Raw genomic sequence first — 19390 nt, 5'->3', positions numbered from 1 at the left:
AAAAATTAAAATGGACTTTTTATGGTACACATTTACGCTGTATAGAGCTGTACTTTACCCATAATGTCTTGCTCCGTGGTGAAAGGACTGCTCTGAGACATGGTTTCCTGGCAAACCATAAACAGCGAGCCAACTTGATTGTCCCTGTGCAGCCCCTGACCGTCAGAGGAAACCTTCCCAGCATCCTCCTCTTGAGAGTGATAGAACACTGAACTGGCCGACTCGTTGGAACGCATCATGCTGTATCGTTTCCGTTTGTCCTGTTACAGCAGAGAAAAGACACTGAGAGCTTGGGAGCTTCTTGTTTTGCCCTAAAATCTATATTTGCATTAACAAAAATGAAACACTAAAAAATATTATACTTAGTATACAAAAGCCTGTATTTTCACATATGTGATCTTATATCAAAAATTCGACATTGTACCAAATTACAGTATTTAAAATAATAATAATAATAGTAATAATAATTAGTATTGTTGTTATTGTTATAAATAGTTATAATATAAAAATATAGTATAATAATTACAGATAAACCATTGTTGTTTTTATGTGATATTGGATGGATGGATGGATGGATGGATGGATGGATGGATGGATGGATGTACTGAAGGATGGATGGATGTATGGAAGGATGGATGGATGGATGGATGGATGTGGATTGAAGGATGGATGGATGGAAGGAAGGATGTATTGATGGATAGATGGATGGATGGATGGATGGATGGATGGAAGGATGGTTGGATGTATTGAAGGATGGATGGATGTACTGAAGGATGGATGGATGGATGGATGGATGTATGAAGGATGGATGGATGGATTGGATGGATGGATGGATGTGTGGATGGATGGATGGATGGATGGATGGATGTGTGGGTGGATGGATGGATGGATGGATGTATTGATGAAGGTATGGATGTATTGAAGGATGGATGGATGTATGGAAGGAAGGATGTATTGATGGAAGGATGGATTGAAGGATGTATTGATGGATGGGTGGATGTATTGAAGGATGGATGGATGTATTGAAGGATGTATTGATGGATGGATTGAAGGATGTATTGATGGATGGGTGGATGGATGGATGGATTGATGGAAGGATGGATTGAAGGATGTATTGATGGATGGGTGGATGTATTGAAGGATGGATGGATGGATGGAAGGAAGGATGTATTGATGGAAGGATGGATGGATGGATGGAAGGATGTATTGATGAAGGGTTGGATGTATTGAAGGATGGATGGATGGATGGATGGGGAAGGAAGGATGTATTGATGGAAGGATGGATTGAAGGATGGATGGATGGATGGATGTATTGAAGGATGGATGGATGGAAGGATGTATTGATGAAGGGTTGGATGTATTGAAGGATGGATGGATGGAAGGAAGGATGTATTGATGGAAGGATGGATGGATGGATGGGTGTATTGAAGGATGGATGGATGGATGGTTGGATTGGTGGATGGATGGATGGATGTATTGAAGGATGGATAGATGGATGTATTGAAGGGTGGATGGATGGATGGATGGAAGGAAGGATGGATGGATGGATGGAAGGATTGGATGGAAGGATGTATTGATGGAAGGATGGATTGAAGGATGTATTGAGTGGATGGGTGGATGGATGGATGGATGGATGTATTGGAGGATGTATTGATGGATGGATTGAAGGATGTATTGATGGATGGGTGGATGGATGGATGGATGGATGGATGGAAGGATGGATGGAAGGATGGATGGATGGATGGTTGGATTGATGGATGGATGGATGGATGGATGGAAGGATGTATTGAAGGATGGATGGATGGATGGAAGGAAGGATGTATTGATGGATGGATGGATGGATGGATGGAAGATGGATGGGAGGATGTATTGAAGGATGGATGGATGGATGGATGGAAGGATGTATTGATGGATGGATTGAAGGATGTATTGATGGATGGGTGGATGGATGGATGGATGGATGAAAGGATGGATGGAAGGAATGATGGATGGATGGATGGATGGAAGGAAGGATGTATTGATGGAAGGATGGATTGAAGGATGGATGGATGGATGGATGTATTGAAGGATGGATAGATGGAAGGATGTATTGAAGGGTTGGATGTATTGATGGATGGATGGATGGATGGAAGGAAGGATGTATTTAGTGAAGTGTTGAGTTGTTTGGTGATTGGAATGGAGGGTTGGATGATGGGTGTGATGGATGGTTGGATGATGGGTAAAGTGAATTAGTGAAATTGTTGGATTGATGGATGGATGGATGGAAGGATGTATTGAAGGATGGATGGATGGATGGAAGGATGTAGTGAAGGATGGATGGATGGATGGATGGTTGACTTACTGATTTGGGGTTGGAGTGATATCTGGAGGTATCGCAGACCACGCTGTATCCAATCAGCCGGTCACCAGGGAACAGACAGGTCATCCCGACTGGAGAGAGCAGGATCTCCTTTGTCTCTGGATACGGCCACTCAATGGAGATGTCAGTCAGCACTGAGGTCATGGACTTCTTCAGCGACTTAATCATCTGCCAAAGAAACAAATAACAGCCAGGTCAAGCACTGCCCAGTGAAATCAATCAAGAGAGCACAGTCTATAGAAATAAAACAGGGAAAATATATGGATGCTAGTCTTAAACACCGGGGAGAGAAAGAAAAAACATTAAATGTGCTGTCAGCTTTGATCATTATCCTTATTCATGTTTGACTAAACAAAACGAATTGTAAATTGCTCATACATTTGGACACTCCACAATTTACGTGGCTGCTGTAATTGCTTTGGGGTGACACTCAAAATAGCAGGCTGTTGCACTGGAAGATAAACATGTCAGAGGAAATGAGGACCTTGGGCTGCAGTCGTTCTCCTTCTGCCAGGAACTCAGCTGTGCCTCTGGAAACGGTGGCCAGTCCTAAAACCAGCCTTCTGCATGCACCCTGGCCTATCCCGAACGTGTAACACCTGCCATGATGCAAACACACACACAGAGACACGACAGGTGCAGTGAGTCTGTGAAAACATCAGAAGAGCATCACATTATGAAGAAACTGCATCTCTGGGTGACGCTCTGCCAGACAATATCAGTTGAATTCTCTGAAATGTATTGCTTTTATTAATTCTGGTACTGGCAAGCATGCTGTCAGAAAACCAGGAAGAAACTTATTCATATTGTTTATTTGAATAATAAACATCAAATCTTCTTCAGCAACTAACATAGATTGTGCAACTCTCTGTCTCAACTTCAAATCAAGCGGCCTTGCTGTCTACCGCCTACACAGGCAGCTGCCTTCTAAGGAAGCATCCGTACTGAAACTGTCTGATTAAGAACTGCATACGGCACACAAATAGCACTCCTCAACAGAGACTTACAACAATGCTGAAAACTGTTTAACCAGCCTAAACTGATTTCCATAGTTTACGCTAAGAGACCAACCTGAAAAAACCAAAACCCCACTAAAACCTGCAAATAGACCAACAAACCAACTTGGTTTTAGAGAATTGTTTCCAATACAGTTTCATTTTTGCATGTTGCAAAGCTAACAACACAATATTGTAATGAGTATAAATTACATAAATAAATAAAAACAAAAAATACTACATACAAGTATAGGCTACAACAGTCCATTTTTCATTAGACTGTATTATTGTTTTAAAAGAAATCTATATTTCTATTTTCTATATTCTATTTATTTTTCACATTATGATTTAGATGTAAATAAATATATACTCAAAGGGATAGTTTATCCAAAAATGATAATTCTGTCATTAATTACTCACCCTCCTTCATTCATCTTTGGAACACAAATGAAGATATTTTTGATGAAATCAGATCAGATATCTTTCTGACCCTCTACAGACAGCAAGGGAAATACCACGTTCAAGGCCCAGAAAGGTAGTAAGGACATCGTTAAAATAGTCCATGTGACATCAGTGTTAAACCATGAACCGAGAATGTTATGTGTGCAAAGAAAACACAAAAGAAGCCCCCTCACAATTTTTCTCTTCCGTTTCAGACTCTGCCACCATTAATTTGTGTTCCGAAGATGAACGAAGGTCTTACAAGTTTGGAACGACATAAGGGGGAATAATTAATAACAGAATTTTCATTTTTGGGTGAACTGCCCCTTTAATATACATCAATGTTTAATATATTTTAATTGTAGGTAATTGTTACTTTTTGGTTACAAATTTATGAAAGAATTTTGATTTTTGTGTGTAATGTGTTTTATATATTTTAAATATTAAAATACTACATATTAGTTTTAGGTGCTACATCCATTTTTCATTAGACTTTAAAAAAATGACATTTTATATAATATATAATATTTAATATAAAAATACAAAAAAAGAAATGACTACATATGAGTGTTGGGTACAATACAGTCAATTTTCATTTCATTTTTTTTAAATACATTTATTTATAAATTTCTAAGTGTGTAAGTATATATGATAAATATACATAAATACAAATAAAACAGTTAAATATAACTAATACAAAATAAAAAATTTTCTTGATTCTTGACTGTGAATGAACTTGTCCCAATGCATTCTGAGATTCCCTTACAATTTGGCCAAAAATAAAAGTCTTAAACCAAAAAAAAAAAATAAAAAAAAATATTAATGCTTTTAGCTATGCAAGCTCAATTGTTCATGTCGTTGTATTCTGCGATGTGCACAGTGTCAGTAAAATGTCACAACTGATGCTAATTTCAGGCATGAAGATATGCTGTCTTACTACAGCATGCCTTAAAATGCTGTCTAGGTAGGCAGCTCACTAACTGATATATTGAAGTTTATTTGAGATTTCTACAATCTCTAGATTTGAGCTAGTAAAACATACCAGCTCTAAACACAGCATCTGAAGGCAAACAGTAGTAATTGACGATGAGTGACCTTCAGTGTAGGCAGAAACATCTGTGGCTCACTGCGTGCGAGATATGAGAGAACAGGGAACACATCTGTCCATTTACTAAAGTGTGGATAGGCAATGAGATCAGCTTGCTGAGAAAGATTCTTTCCTAACAAGCAAAAAAAGCTAAGTTGTGTAACAGAGTGCAGCCAGACACATTTGTGATTGTTCTCGATCGTCTGTGTAAGGCAAGTGCTGTTTAAGGCAGTAAATTACACCACAGCTTCACTTCCCAGCCATCGTGTGTCTATTGTACTGCAGGAACAGCTGTTAAAGCCCACAGGTTCTTCCATTCATTTGAAAGAAAGCTATTGTAGCATCTGTTCTAGGAGGATGGGGAAGAAAAGAAGTGCTTCTCTGAGGTGAACGTCTCGGCAGGTGATAAATTGACTGGAAACCTCGCGGAAGCAGCAGGGTGAGGAAACAAAGCATGTGAATACCAGCCGCGTTATGGCCAGAGCGGATCTAAAAGGATTAGACGGAGAGACATCAATTACTGTTTCTAGCGGCTGTGCTGATCTCATTATGATCTTATTACCTGAATAGTTCTGCAGCTCTGTGTCCTTGAACCTCTGATATTAAAGGATTAGTTCACCCAAAAATGATGAGTCATTTAATCAACAAATCGTTCCAAAACCTTATGGCTTTTATACGTAGAAAATAAAAAAAGGATATTTTTAAAACTGTTCAAGCTGCTCTTTTCCATATAAATGATAACATATTGTGATCAGGGGCTGGTAAGCACCAAAAAGGCACCATATTAATCCATATATATTAATGTGTGATTTGAGCACTATATTTCAAGTTGTGATACTGCTTACTATTCAGTATGATTTATTATTATCTATTTAGAACATTCTGCAGAGCTGGTTCACACAAAACTGATTATTGTGTCATCAGTCACTCACCCTTTATTGTAAATATTCAACTTTACATAGTGCAAATTCTCCAGTTACATTTATGTCCTTTAGTATATTTTTTGGGAATAACTGTAAATCTATCAAAAAAAAAAAAAAACATTTCAATTGAGTCACAGATCGATCTGATCTGATTTAGAGTTCACAATCAGTGCTGTTATTATTATCTAAAACTACAACTAGTAGTAGATATTGATATAAAGCTGAAAATATCTATATTAGATGCAAAACTTAAACTAATACTATACAAATCTTAAAACTTATTCTGAAATAAAAGAAGTTTAAATTAAAGTGGAACAAATGACCAAAACTGAAATAAATAATTAAAACTAAATAGAATTAAAAAACATAAAAAAAGAGAAAACCACATAAAATTACTAAAACTTAAACTAAAATTAAAACAAAAATAAATCTAATTCTAGATATAATAGCACATAAATTAACAAAAAAATTCCAATCTTTCCAATTCCAAATGTCCTAAAATGTACCAAATGTTTAGATTAATACATTTAATTACACAGTCATATCTTGTTTGATAAACACAAACACAGATTAAAATGCAACAGCACACTATGCAGTAGAGCATGGTGCTAGCAAAACACAGAGATCATGGGTTCGATTCCCAGGGAATGCATGAACTGATAAAATGCACACCTGAAATGCAATGTAACTTGCTTTGGATAAAAGCATCTGCCAAATGCATGAATGTGAATGTACAAACACTGACCTGGTGAACCTAGCATGGCTGCGGAGCAACTCAATAACCTTCCCCGTGTTACTGACGGCTCCGTCGGTCAGGAGGAAGAGCAGGCGAGGATGACCTCTCTGCATGGGCTGCCGTAGGATCCAGTTGAGAGGAGCCAGTATGTTTGTACCGCCCATGTCAGCACGGATCTTCCTCACATGCTCACAAGCCAACGCCAAGCTCTCCTGTGAAATAAATGAGGTTTGTTAACAATTTTGCAAAAAAAAAAGGTTAATCAGTATTTTTATCTTGTCTTGTGCTTTACCAAATCTACCATATCTAAATATATTTAAAACAAGATATATTTTCTTGAGAAACAAAAATGTTTAAGATAAGACAATACTTTATTTTTATATATATATTATATATATATAAATTATTGTCCACTGTCAAACCTTTTCAAAAACCTCATTTCATTAGATTTATGCTTAAAAGAAAAAAGAAACTATTTGCTACATAGAAAAAGAAAACAACCTACACTGTCTTTTCAAGTACAAATATCTAAACATTCTTAAATCAATATACATTTACTTTAAAAAAAAAAAAAAAAGAACAAACATCTTCCAATAGACTAAGAAAAATAAACATGCTGCTTATTAAGTTTATTTTTCTTATCCCACTGGCAGATTTTATTTTCTTGTTTTAAGAATAAAGTCACTTCATTTTGCTACATTTTTCAGAAAACAAGACTTAAGACTCGAAATAAATTGTCAACAAGTAATTATATCTTGATTTATGAATATTTAGATATTTGTACTGGAAAAATACACAAAATACTGTCAAAGAAAATAATTATTTTGCAGTGCAAGAAAGTATAAATTATGTACTGGATATTACTGGAAGTTCATTTTATAAACCAGACCCTTTCCACTGAAAAACACAAGCACTGATCCTCTGGACAGTAACTGCTGATCTAATGAGGGCAGTGAGTGTGGACGCTGACTGCGGGTGACTAACCTCATTGTAGCTCTGACTGGTGGCAAATAGTGTTTTGAACTTGGTTCCGAAGCCCACTATGTTGAATAAGCATGCTGGGAAAAGACTTTTCAGAATCACGACCATTGCATCCTGTGAACACACAAAAAGGAAGAGGTCAACTCATTAAAAATATGTATATTATATAAATATTTATAAATATATTACTATTTAAAAACATATACATTTAAATACAGCTGTGTTTTTCATTATTCATCCACAAAATATTAAGCAGCAAAAAAGGTTTTCAGAATTGATAAGAACCAGTGACAACTGACAATAATTATTATATATTTTAAAAATCTTATATTTATTTTTTTTTTATAAAAAATATATATTTAAAATGTTACTTAAAAAATTTTTTAAAAAATTATTTTATATTAAAATATTTTGTATAAGTGATTTGTAATGTGCTTTGTTTATGTGTTTATATTTAGGGTTTATATAGCTGCTCATATATAATGGTTCACACTGAGTTTACATCATTCATTGCATTTGACACACTCATAGTGCTTTAAAAACATATTACAGGCATTATTAACAGAGATTACAGTCATTTGCCATTTAACATTGCTCCTTATGTAAAGCAACTCTCATTAACCTAATAACAGGGTTAAATGCCGTAACCATTATAGACACTGAGGGTGACCTGGTTCCCCAAATGTTTCGATTAGTGGTCGATCACTAATGGCATTTCAGCTGTGTCATCCTTGCTTGGATTGAACCAACAATCTTTGTTAGCAGACCTGGAGCCATTAGCGCTCACTGAACAGCACAATTATTCTGGTCAGACATCATCTAAAGTAGAGATTTCATTTATAATGCTGCTTCTCGACAGATTCACAGCAGGTACAGCGGTGAGTAATTAGCATGGGGTTGTAATTAAGTTTGTAAATATGAATGAAATATGAAGAAGAGTTCTAGCATTTTCACAGGTTTTACAATGATATGGTCTGAATTAATTAAGAAACTAATCACCAGTTTTGTTCTAATAAAAAAACAAGTCTATCTTCACCAAACACTTCCTCAAGGATTCAAACAGAACTTGACACACAATGAGAAAAGATACTTAGTTATTAAAAAGATAGTTCAACCAAAAATTAATATTAAAAAACATTGTTTTTGTTTGTTTTTCTGTGGAAGAAAATTAATAATAATAATAATAATAATAATAATTTTCCCCATGCAATTACAAAGAATAATGGCTTCCAAGCTTCAAAAAGACTCAAAAGAACCATAAAGTATAATAATTTACTGAAAAAGTTTTCATGAGAGTTATGTCTGTTGAGTCAAATATAGTCAATGAATCAGTTGATCCAGGTCATAAAATGTATCTGAATGATTCATTCACGAATTGCACTGATTCAGTTCTTGAGGTCAGCTCACTAAATAATGATTTAAAGGAACAGTTCACACGAAAATGAAAATTTACTGAAATTTTACTCACTCACTGGAGGAAGCGTTATTATAGATTATGGATTCATATTTTGACCAGAAGTGACAGTTTAAAGTTAAAATTCCTTAAAGATGGATTTGTTTCTTACAAACACACAGCTTTTCACTTCACAAGATGTTAACTGATGGACTGGAGTGGTGTGTGGATTCCTTGTGGATTATTGTGATGTTTTTATCAGCTGTTTGGACTCTCATTCTGACGGCACCCATTCAATGCAGAGCATCCATTGGTGAACAAGTGATGTAATGCTAAATTTCTCCAAATCTGATCTGATGAAGAAACAAAATCATCTACATCTTGGATGGGCTAAAGGTGAGTACATTTTTAGCATATTTTCATTTTGGGGTAAATGCATAGCAGAAATGACCATCACAATTCTTAAAAAATGTCTCTGTTTGGTGTTCATTCTGTCAAAATGTTCATTTCTGGGTGAACGATTCCTTTCAGTGTTATTAGACACATCTACTGTTGTCCTCCTCCAGCCCAGGAGGGATCACGCTGGATATATGACATTTCCGCATGGACCAAGTCTTCTTCAGGGACAAGGATATTCTGGGAAGGATATTAGCGCTAGAGTGACCTGAGCCTTTACATTAGAGCAGTTTGGTGTCTGTGGTCAGAAGGGGAACATCCTCAATCAAAACCACAGTGAGTCATCGCTGGCTCATGCGTCACGCTGCAGAGCCCCATCAACAGGGAACACGTGCACACGTGCTCTTTCACAGCACACAAAATATCCAATCTCAGCATGGAGACCTACCTAGTTCAGTTATCGTACCTGCTTGAGCTGTTCAATGCAACAAGCTGGTTATTTCACCACAAAACCCCTTCAACAGGCTGCTCAAAAGCTCAGGCTTGATTCAGAGCTACAAAGTGCGGATAATGGTCAGTAAAATAATGTAGCAAAAACAATTAAAACAAACAAACTACATGTTTATTTCAGCTTTTATGAAATTAAATATATCACAACATGTACACAACAGTTCAACAGATTTTTTTTATGTTTTTGAAAGAAGTCTATTATGTTCACCAAGGTTGCATAAATTTAAGCAAAAAATACAGTAAAAAGGGTACATTTGTGAAATATTACAATTTAAAATAAATGTTGCCTTTTGGAATAGATTTTAAAATGTAATTTATTGCTGTGATGCAAAGCTGAACTTTCAGCATCATTACTCCAGTCTTCAGTGTCACATGATCCTTCAGAAATCATTCTAATATGTTGCTCAAGAAACTTTAGGATTTAGGATGAATGTAATGTTCAAAAGAACAGGATTTATTTGAAATAAAATGATTTTGTAACATTATAAATGTCTGTACTGTCACTTTTGATCAATTTAATGCATCCTTTCTGTATGAAAGTATTAATTTTAACTGACCCCAGACTTTTTGATTGGTTACTCTTAAACAGTTTAGATTCAAAATGTTTATGCAAAGGTTAAAAATTAATTCATGTTTCTCACACTTTTTTATTTATCTTTATAAGCCATACAAAAGCCATATGTGGCTTTTTGCTACTCAGGAAGTTTAATACAGTGACTCTATTAAAACATCTCTGTCTTATCGCTCACATTGTGAGAACAAGATAGTTGCAAGTCATAAAACAATAAAGTATTCTGAAACATGATGGTTTAAAAACATAATGGACGAAAAAGTGCATTAATATTACTTAAACTTCACAATCTTGTTCGATCTGAGATCTTCAGGCAAAATCATTATGAATACTTTGTGAATATTAAAGAGATTGCCCATGCAGCCCTGCCAATTGTTTAGATCTGTTTTGGAGTATTTTCACTTGTAAACGATGCTTGATCTGTGCATCTTTCTCTCCTGATTCAGATGAGACCACTTTTTTTCACTGAATCAATATTGTGGATAGAGAACTCATATTTTAGCCAGTGGTCAGTTTAAAGTAAAAAAAAAAAAAAAACGTTTTAATTTGTTTCTTACAAACAAGCAGCTTTTCACTTCATGAGACATTAACTGATGGACTGGAGTTGTGTGGATTATTGTGATGTTTTTATAAACTCTTCCTTCTGACGGCACCCATTCACTGCAGAGAAGTGACGTAATGCTACATTTCTCTTCTCTCTCAAATCTTATGTAATGAAGAAACAAACTTATCTACATCTTGGATGACCTGAGGGTGAGTACATTTTAAGTGATTTTTTTGGGTGAACTCTCCAACTCCCATAAATTGCATAAAACTATCCAATCAGACTGAAACTGCTGAACACACGTGGATGATCCGTCTCATAGTTAAATAAGCACTGCTGTGTGTATATAAAAACCCATTTCCATTAATGGTTATTAACATGACTGAAGCACTTTGGGGTTTTAAACTGCTGAATAAATTAGGATGTCATCAAAAGTTAATGAGCATTGGGAGTGAGGGGCAGATTTGGTTTAACACAGAAACACAAGCACCCTACCTTAACTCGATTGATGTTGACCCCACTCATGCTTCCACTGCGGTCAATGAGGAAGATGAATTCTCCCTGGATGCTCCGCAGGTCAGAGGTCATTGAACTGAGGTTTGGACAGAAGTTCAGCATGACCACAGGGTTGTGGAGGAGGTCTTTATGGAGCCTCTTCCGAATGATGTCCACCTACACACCACACATCAGCCAGAGAAAGAGTGGATGCTCCGAAGGCGATAATAAAAAAGCTGGTGAATCTCACAAAACATGTCACATTAAAAACAACAAAATAAAAAAAAATAAAAAAATAAAATAAGAAGTTCATTTTTTTCATAAAGAAAATAAAGCCATTTTTTCGGAACATTAAGAGATTGTTCATTTCAAATATCATTCTCATAAAATTGAGCACATTTTACAGCAAAGTACAGCAAATAAAATGAATTTTAGAACTGAAATATATCATATATAGCTTTTTTATAATAGTATACTTTATAGATAGCAATACATATGATGGCAATCTGATGGAAAAATGCATTTAGTCACAATCTAAAATAGTAATTTTTGGCATATTTTACATATTATTACAATAAAATCTTTTCTGTATATATACAAATAACATGCAAAAAATATTAATAGAAATATAATAAATAGATATACTATATATGTATTTAATTTATTTTGTGTGTACCTGTATATGTTTGTGTGTGTATGTGCGTGTGTGTTTGTAAAAGCATTTCAGACTGTTTTTTATATAACATCCAAAAATGTGTGTTGTGTGTGTGTGTGTGTGTGTATATATATATATATATGTGTATATGTATTTATACATATACATTTGTGCAAAAATGCACACAAAATATTAGTATTGTATATATTAATGACATAAATTATATGTACAAAAATTATCGTTTAGATATAATTTTTACTGAGATGACCCAAGAAAAAAAAAAGAAAGAACAGAAAAAAAAGAAGAAGAAGAAAAAACCTTCACAAAGAATGTGGGTGATAATAACCTGGAGGTTGTGGATGCAAACTGTGCAATGAAAGGGTAAGAGTTGATTGTAAGATGGGAAGTGTGTGTGAAATGTTTCTAATCCTATGTTCTTGACAGAGTTCAAGCTCATCCGAGGGATCCCAATTAGCCTATTGTGAACTGCTCTGAAGAAAGAATATCAAATTAGTGATGTATTTCAACCACTTTACATCACGGTTCAATTTGTTAGTTCACTGTACATTAAATTACTTCTCAGAAATCCGCTGTTTCCCTGGCTCGCTTTGCTGGAAATAGCTTTCTTCTACATACACACGTCTTCTATAAAATGTCTTGTATAAAAGTGAGCACAAATATTGTAATTTCTATTTTATTTTCCAAATTCAGATTCAGTCATCTACAAAAAAAAATCATCTACGAAAAAAAAAAAAAAAAAAAACACAGAACATTCATCAAAATTTCTCCTTTTGTGTTCAATATCACATAAATGATCATTTTCATTTCTGTTATTCGGTGTCATTCTGCTCAAGTCAGCAAATGATTGATAGAGCTAGATATTTATAAGCATGTGAAACTATGAGCCAAGATCATAATTTTGAAAATCTTTTATGGTTCACGGATTCCCCTCTCGTGCTCTAAATATTTAAAGAGCACACATCCCAAAGGAGGTGAAGTTAACTCTTATTTCGCTACATGGTAGGTAGAAACACTATGGACTCAGCCGAAGACCTTTGACGGTTTCCATAGAAACATCTATTCACTGCAGATGATTTTAGGGCTGAATGTTCTCTCCCTCCTGATGAGGAAAAGCACTCGAGCAATTGAAGCTTTGCACTGCTAAGAAACATGGATCTGTGCTGACATTCCCACTTAATGTAATTACCTCCTGAAGCGACAATTAGCAAGAATTGTCAAGAGATTTTGCATTAAATAGGTAACCTAACGAAATTTGATTTCACACTTGATTTTCAGTATGAGTGTCATTAGGCTTAATCTTACAGCTTGGTGTTAGAAACCATGAATATTTTAGAGAGTGACTGGAGTCACAAACAAAGAGGTGAATGGAAAAGTTCAGAAAGAATATATAAACTACCATTTAAAGCTTTGGGGTCAGTAAAATGTATTTAAAAAAATAAAATAAAATAAAATAAATTATTAAGCAAGAATGCATTAAAGTTATCAATAATGACAGTAAAGACATACATAATATTACAATAGACATTTTTTTTAAAGAACGCTGTCCTTTTGAACTTTCTATAAAAATTGACTACTGAAAATTCAGCTTTGCATCACAGGAATAAAAATAACATTTTAAAATATATTTAAATAATATATTTAATAATAAATAATATAGTTATTTTAAATTGTAATAATATTTAACCATTTTTTTTATTTATTTTTTTATTTAAATTTTTTACTGTATTTAAAAAATAAGTGACAATTTACGGAATTTGACTGGATGGAAATAATTAAATCACAGTTTTATCATTTTTTTCCTAGGTTTATATATCTAAAAGAACTGTGGTTTCCTTGTTCAAAAAACTATGGTTGCCCCTTAACACTTTTCAGAACTTCTTGTCAGTGAACAAATCATTCCACAAAAAAATCTTGATCTGTTATATTACATGCTGGTCTGCTTATGAACTTCTCAGTCCCAAAAAACACATCTTGAGAACATTATTTCAAACAATCACCACTTCCTGTGCAGTTCCTGGCTGCAAAATAATATGTTTTGCTAGACTTCACCAATTATACGTAGTTTGAAAAAGTAGCACAAAAGCGTTGTAGTGTTGTACTACTTGTTTTGATATTTTTTGTCCTTGTACGATCTACTCCATCTGTATTTATGTCTGTTTTCTGTATTCCCTCATTCACTGTCTCACTCACTGTCTTTTCATTACTGCAGTCCTTCTTCGTGGCCTTTATATAATCGCTCCGTCCTTTCAGATGCTCATCGTATTCCTCCGGTGTCATGTCTCCGTCTTCGATGAGAACGTGTGGCAGATGGGGCTCTACACAAAGAAAAGAAGAATTACTATCTCTGTACAGAATTAAAACCTCTCCATGTGGAGGCACAACAGTGAATTATGACAGCGGACAATGAGATGCATTACTGCCAGACATGAAGGACTCCCACGGTGGCGGTATTTCTTCAAAACAGCAGCTGTATTAGACTCAGAGTGCGTTGGCAGCATCAATACGGCTGAACGTTTGCCCCTCTGACTCGGCTGCCTTATCAATTCAATTGCACAATACTGGCTTTGGGTCACCTGCAGAGTGAGGCAATCTTATGCGGCAGCTTATGAGGCATCGAGGGATTCATTTATGCCTCTCAGACGTCGGTGGAGGTCGAGGTGCATGATGGGGTGGCTGAAGAAATATAGAGCTCAACTAAACAGTGCTTATAAAGCGAGAAATGATGTTATATAGCTGTGGACCTGGGAATGATGTTTCAATAGCCTATGATTTAATAAACCACTTCTTGTTTGGACAAGCTTTCAGGCACATGGAGAGATCAGCACTGGCTTGTGCTGAAAGGTTGACTCTATTGTCCAGTTAGCACAGGTCAGAGTGGCTGTGAACTTGTTTGTCTGTCCATGTGAGGACCAAATGGACTGACAAAAAACAGCATTGTTGGGAAGATTCACAAAGAAAACGACTTTTCACAATCTTTTTAGAGGCAGCATAAATGCAACCCAATAACTGGTGTTCGCTATATTTTCAACAACATTATCCTAAACAAATTAAACATACATATTTAATTATTTATTTATTTATTTTTCCATATTTATTGCATGTCATATGAACAACCAGTCAGTAACTACTCTGATATTAGTCTCAAAGTTAGCTCATAAGAGACATTCATTCAGGAACCACACTACACTGGTTGTGCTGTCTGTTTTTGTTTTTGTTTTAATTAACAGAATCAAATTATATTGTATTGGATTGGGATTAGTGTAGTTTAGTTGCACTGTACTGTGTTCTGTGTTCACTATGATTCAATTAAATAAATGGATTGTGTGATTTATTTTTTTGGAAACCTGTATGTTTCTGATTCATTAAAAGAACCAGCTCACAAGAATCATTATTTTGTGAATCGGACTACACTGGTTCTGCTTTATGTTACTGATTCACTGAAAAAGAACGGTGTCATAAGAGTTATTTGAACAGGAAATGGACTACACTAGTTAGGATGTATGTTTATGATTCACTTAAAAAGGTTTATAAGAGTCATTCCTTCAGGAATCTGACTACACAGTCTGCACTGAAAATGTCTGATTCACTAAACCATTTTATAAGAGTCATTCATTCAGAAGTCAGACCTCATTGGTTGTGCTGTACATTTTTTCATTCACTAAAAAGAACCAGTTTACAAGAATCATTCGTTGAGGAGTCGGAATACATGGGTCACGCTCCATGTTTTTGATTCACTACAAAGAACCGGCTCGTCATTGTTTCGTGCTACATTTTCAGATCATGATAAACAGTATAATTATTGTAATTATGTGTGCTACACACCACTAGGGTAGATGAGTATCTCCACAGGGCAGTCGTAGGTGTACTTGTCTGCCAGTGTGACCACAATGCTGGTGGCAGAGCGAGCCGAGGGGTCAGCGTCTGCACGGATGGCATGTGAGGGGCTTTCCAAACCTGCACAGAGAAACTTCTAAAGCATCTAAAATAAGACCACATTTCACGACTAAAACCTTCTGCAACTCCAGAACACTGCAAAACAACTAATGTCCAATAATACAGCTAAGCTATCAACACATCGAACATCATTTGGGTACGAGTCCCAGCTGAAATAACAAGCATATGCTGCATTTTTACAAATTTTGCATTTGGCAGGCACTTTTATCCAATGCAATCTGCAGTGTATTTAAGATAGACATGTTTTCAGTATGAAAAGTGAGCACCTCAAACTATTAACATATCAAACATGTTTTAGGCTAGAAGGTTGTCAGGATATATTTGACATTTATACATTTGCCAAACATTTTAATCCATATAAATCATTACATTTTACATGCGTTACATATTTATTTGTGTATTCTCTGGAAATAAAGTCCATGATCAGGGTTATAATATTAAATTCTAAAATGCTAGGTTCTCACGCATGAGGATGGAGGAACTGACCTGCCAGTAAATACGGTCCTCTGATCTCAAGATGGAAATTAAACTCATAGTCAATGGAGTTGATGGTCTCTTCCTCCAACAGAGCAGTCAAACACACACCTGAAGCCGTCTGCTCGTGGGCTCCCACTGAACAATGATGCTGATCCCTCCTGAGACAAATCAGCAGGTAGAGAGTCAAACTTCATGTTTACCAATATGATATGAAGTCAGTGGGGTCTGATGTTGTTTAATTTCCAATTCCCATGTTGTAGATTTTGCTTGATCAACATGTGACAATATCTTGTAAGCTGAAAGATACCTAGAGATGGTTAAACAGATGGCAGTAAAAATTCTGTATGCAAATAAATGCAAGAACGAAGACCAATCGCAATACAGTATGCAAATGTCAGAACAATGTTTTTAATCTTGCATGTCATATGAACAACCAGTCAGTATGTTTTTGATTCATGAAAGGAGCCGTTAACACTGGTTGTCCTGTATGTTTTAGACCAACTAAAAAAAACTGATTCATAAGAGTCATTTATTCAGGAATCGGACCACACTGGTTGTCCTGTCATTTTTTGATTCACTAAAAAGAACTAGTTTATAAGTCCTTAGTTTGGGAAATGCAATTAAGTATGTCAATATTACACTGATATCAAACAATGGGAGAGTTTCAAACTTTAATCTTGAATTTCCTAAAAAAGTATAACATTTACATACCATGGAATAGGCAGAGCAGATAAAGCTGAAATTATCTACAAAGCACAATATAGATTTTAAATCGAAGACTGTATGTTGAAAAGTTCAGACTAAATGTTTTGGATTTGGGATTTTTAGAACAGACACCAGAATGTTAAAGGATTATAAATACAGTGTTTCCGTGTAAATACTATAATAACACTAACGATTCACACACCTCCTAGCAGTGCTGGGCGAAAATGCCTGCTCCTCTTTGACAGAACGTTGGACTCTTGGAGAGCAGACGGGTGGTGAGGTCACCCGAATTCCCCCGTTAGGGAGTGTGCGGAGCTCAGAGGAGGTACTGACCAGTATATTAATGGTCTCCAGAGGGGGAATGACCCCCAGACTGACCACCAGCACTGTCCTCTCCTGATCCTCATCCAAAACGATATGTCCTGCAGCAAGAGAATTCATCAGTAGAGCCTCTGAAAGTCAACTTCAACAACAACAACAAAAAAACTTAATAAGATGTGTTAAAGGAATAGTTCACCCAAAAATGTACATTTGTGTAACATTTAATCACCCTCAGGCCATCCAAGATGTAGATGAGTTTGTTTCTTCAACTAAACAGATTTGGAGAAATTTAGCATTACATCACTTGCTCACCAATGTAGTAAATGGGTGCCGTCAGAATGAGAGTCCAAACAGCTGATTAAAACATCAAAATAATCCACAAGTAATCCATACATGTCCAGTCCATCCGTTAACATCTTGTGAAGTGAAAAGCTGTGTTTGTAAGAAACAAATCCACAATTAAGGCTTTTCATTTTGGTCGCCTTTTGACCAAAAGATGAGTCGATAATTCATAATTGTGCTTCTTCCAGTGAAAAAGTCCATCCCCTGCTTTCCTCTCACATCAAAATATATGGAAGCAGATTAATATAAAATATAATTCACGCAAAAAAAAAACACGATTCATACATGCGTAGACAATTTCACATGCATGAAACCTAATTCACGTACACACAAAAAAAAATCACGTGCGTGAAAAAAAAAATATATTCACAAAAAGCAATTCACATGCGCAAAATAAAATTATATATTCATAAAATACATTTCACAAATGCAAAACACAATTCGTAGATATACAACTGTGCACAAAAACCTTTGAATGGTTTAAAATGTATGATGAGTGTCTGAATGTACAAATCGTCATTTACTAAGAATCCACTCGGAATTTGTGTGTGTGTGTTTTTTGAGACTTTCCTGGCAGAGCTCTCTTCCCACGTGGGTCTGTCGTACTCTTTAGCCAATCAGCCAATCAGATGCGAGCTTACCATTCAACCAATCATATCATAAGCCACTGAGAGTGCATTCAAGGAGAGCAGTTTTGCACATGTTCAGATGAAGTCACAATAATGGCAGAAGCTTCCTTTGTTTGAGTCTGCGCGTCAGAAACGGAAGTGCTAAAAAACCGCTAAAAATGGGCTTCACTTGTCTCAATTGAGTTCCAATTGGGTCGCTGTGTCCATTTCTTTTACTGTCTATGGGATTACTGATGTAAAGGCTTAATTTCCGTTCTAAATAATCCATATTGCGCAAAAGGTGCGCAGAATCGTGCTCCTTGAATGCACTCTCAGTGGCTTATGATATGATTGGTTGAATGCTAAGCTCGCATTCTGATTGCTCGCATTCAGACACTCGTACATTTTAAACATTCAAAGGTTTTTGTGCACAGTTGTATATCTAAGAATTGTGTTTTGGATTTGTAAAATGTATTTTATGAATATATAATTTTATTTTACGCATGTGAATTGCTTTTTGTGAAAATATATTTATTTTCACGCACGTGAATTTTTTTTGTGTGTACGTGAATTAGGTTTCATGCATGTGAAATTGTCTACGCATGTGTGAATCGTGTTTTTTGCGTGAATTATATTTGAGACTAATCTGCTTCCACAAAAATACACTAACATATTTGTTTTAGAACTGATTTGGACTGTTTTCACTTGTAAAAGTTGCTTGATTTATGCATATTTCTGTTCTGATTCAGATGGGTAGAGGTCTCATATAGCATAAGCAGTGATTTGAAATTTTATTAACAAAGGATTTTGTTTCTTACAAACATGCAGCTTTTTCACTTCACAAGATGTTAACTGATGGACTGGAGTGGGTGTGGA

At 35.5% G+C, this 19390-nt stretch overlaps 1 protein-coding gene across 1 annotated transcript in view; it reads right to left on the bottom strand.

The window, feature by feature from the left end:
• The window catches only part of LOC109048470 (von Willebrand factor A domain-containing protein 5B1-like), a 36465-nt gene that overhangs the window by 11475 nt on the left and 5600 nt on the right, over positions 1 to 19390 (bottom strand). The window contains 10 exon segments of the mRNA XM_042713579.1: positions 59 to 260; positions 2342 to 2527; positions 2844 to 2958; positions 6551 to 6753; positions 7526 to 7636; positions 11432 to 11608; positions 14298 to 14422; positions 15930 to 16061; positions 16548 to 16696; positions 17446 to 17665. Coding sequence (XP_042569513.1) covers positions 59 to 260; positions 2342 to 2527; positions 2844 to 2958; positions 6551 to 6753; positions 7526 to 7636; positions 11432 to 11608; positions 14298 to 14422; positions 15930 to 16061; positions 16548 to 16696; positions 17446 to 17665 — 1620 coding nt within the window.

This window comes from Cyprinus carpio, chromosome A23 (assembly GCF_018340385.1).
Source record: "Cyprinus carpio isolate SPL01 chromosome A23, ASM1834038v1, whole genome shotgun sequence".
NCBI lineage: Eukaryota > Metazoa > Chordata > Actinopteri > Cypriniformes > Cyprinidae > Cyprinus > Cyprinus carpio.
Note: the sequence above shows the minus strand (reverse complement) of the source record. Positions and strands in the feature narration are given on the sequence as shown.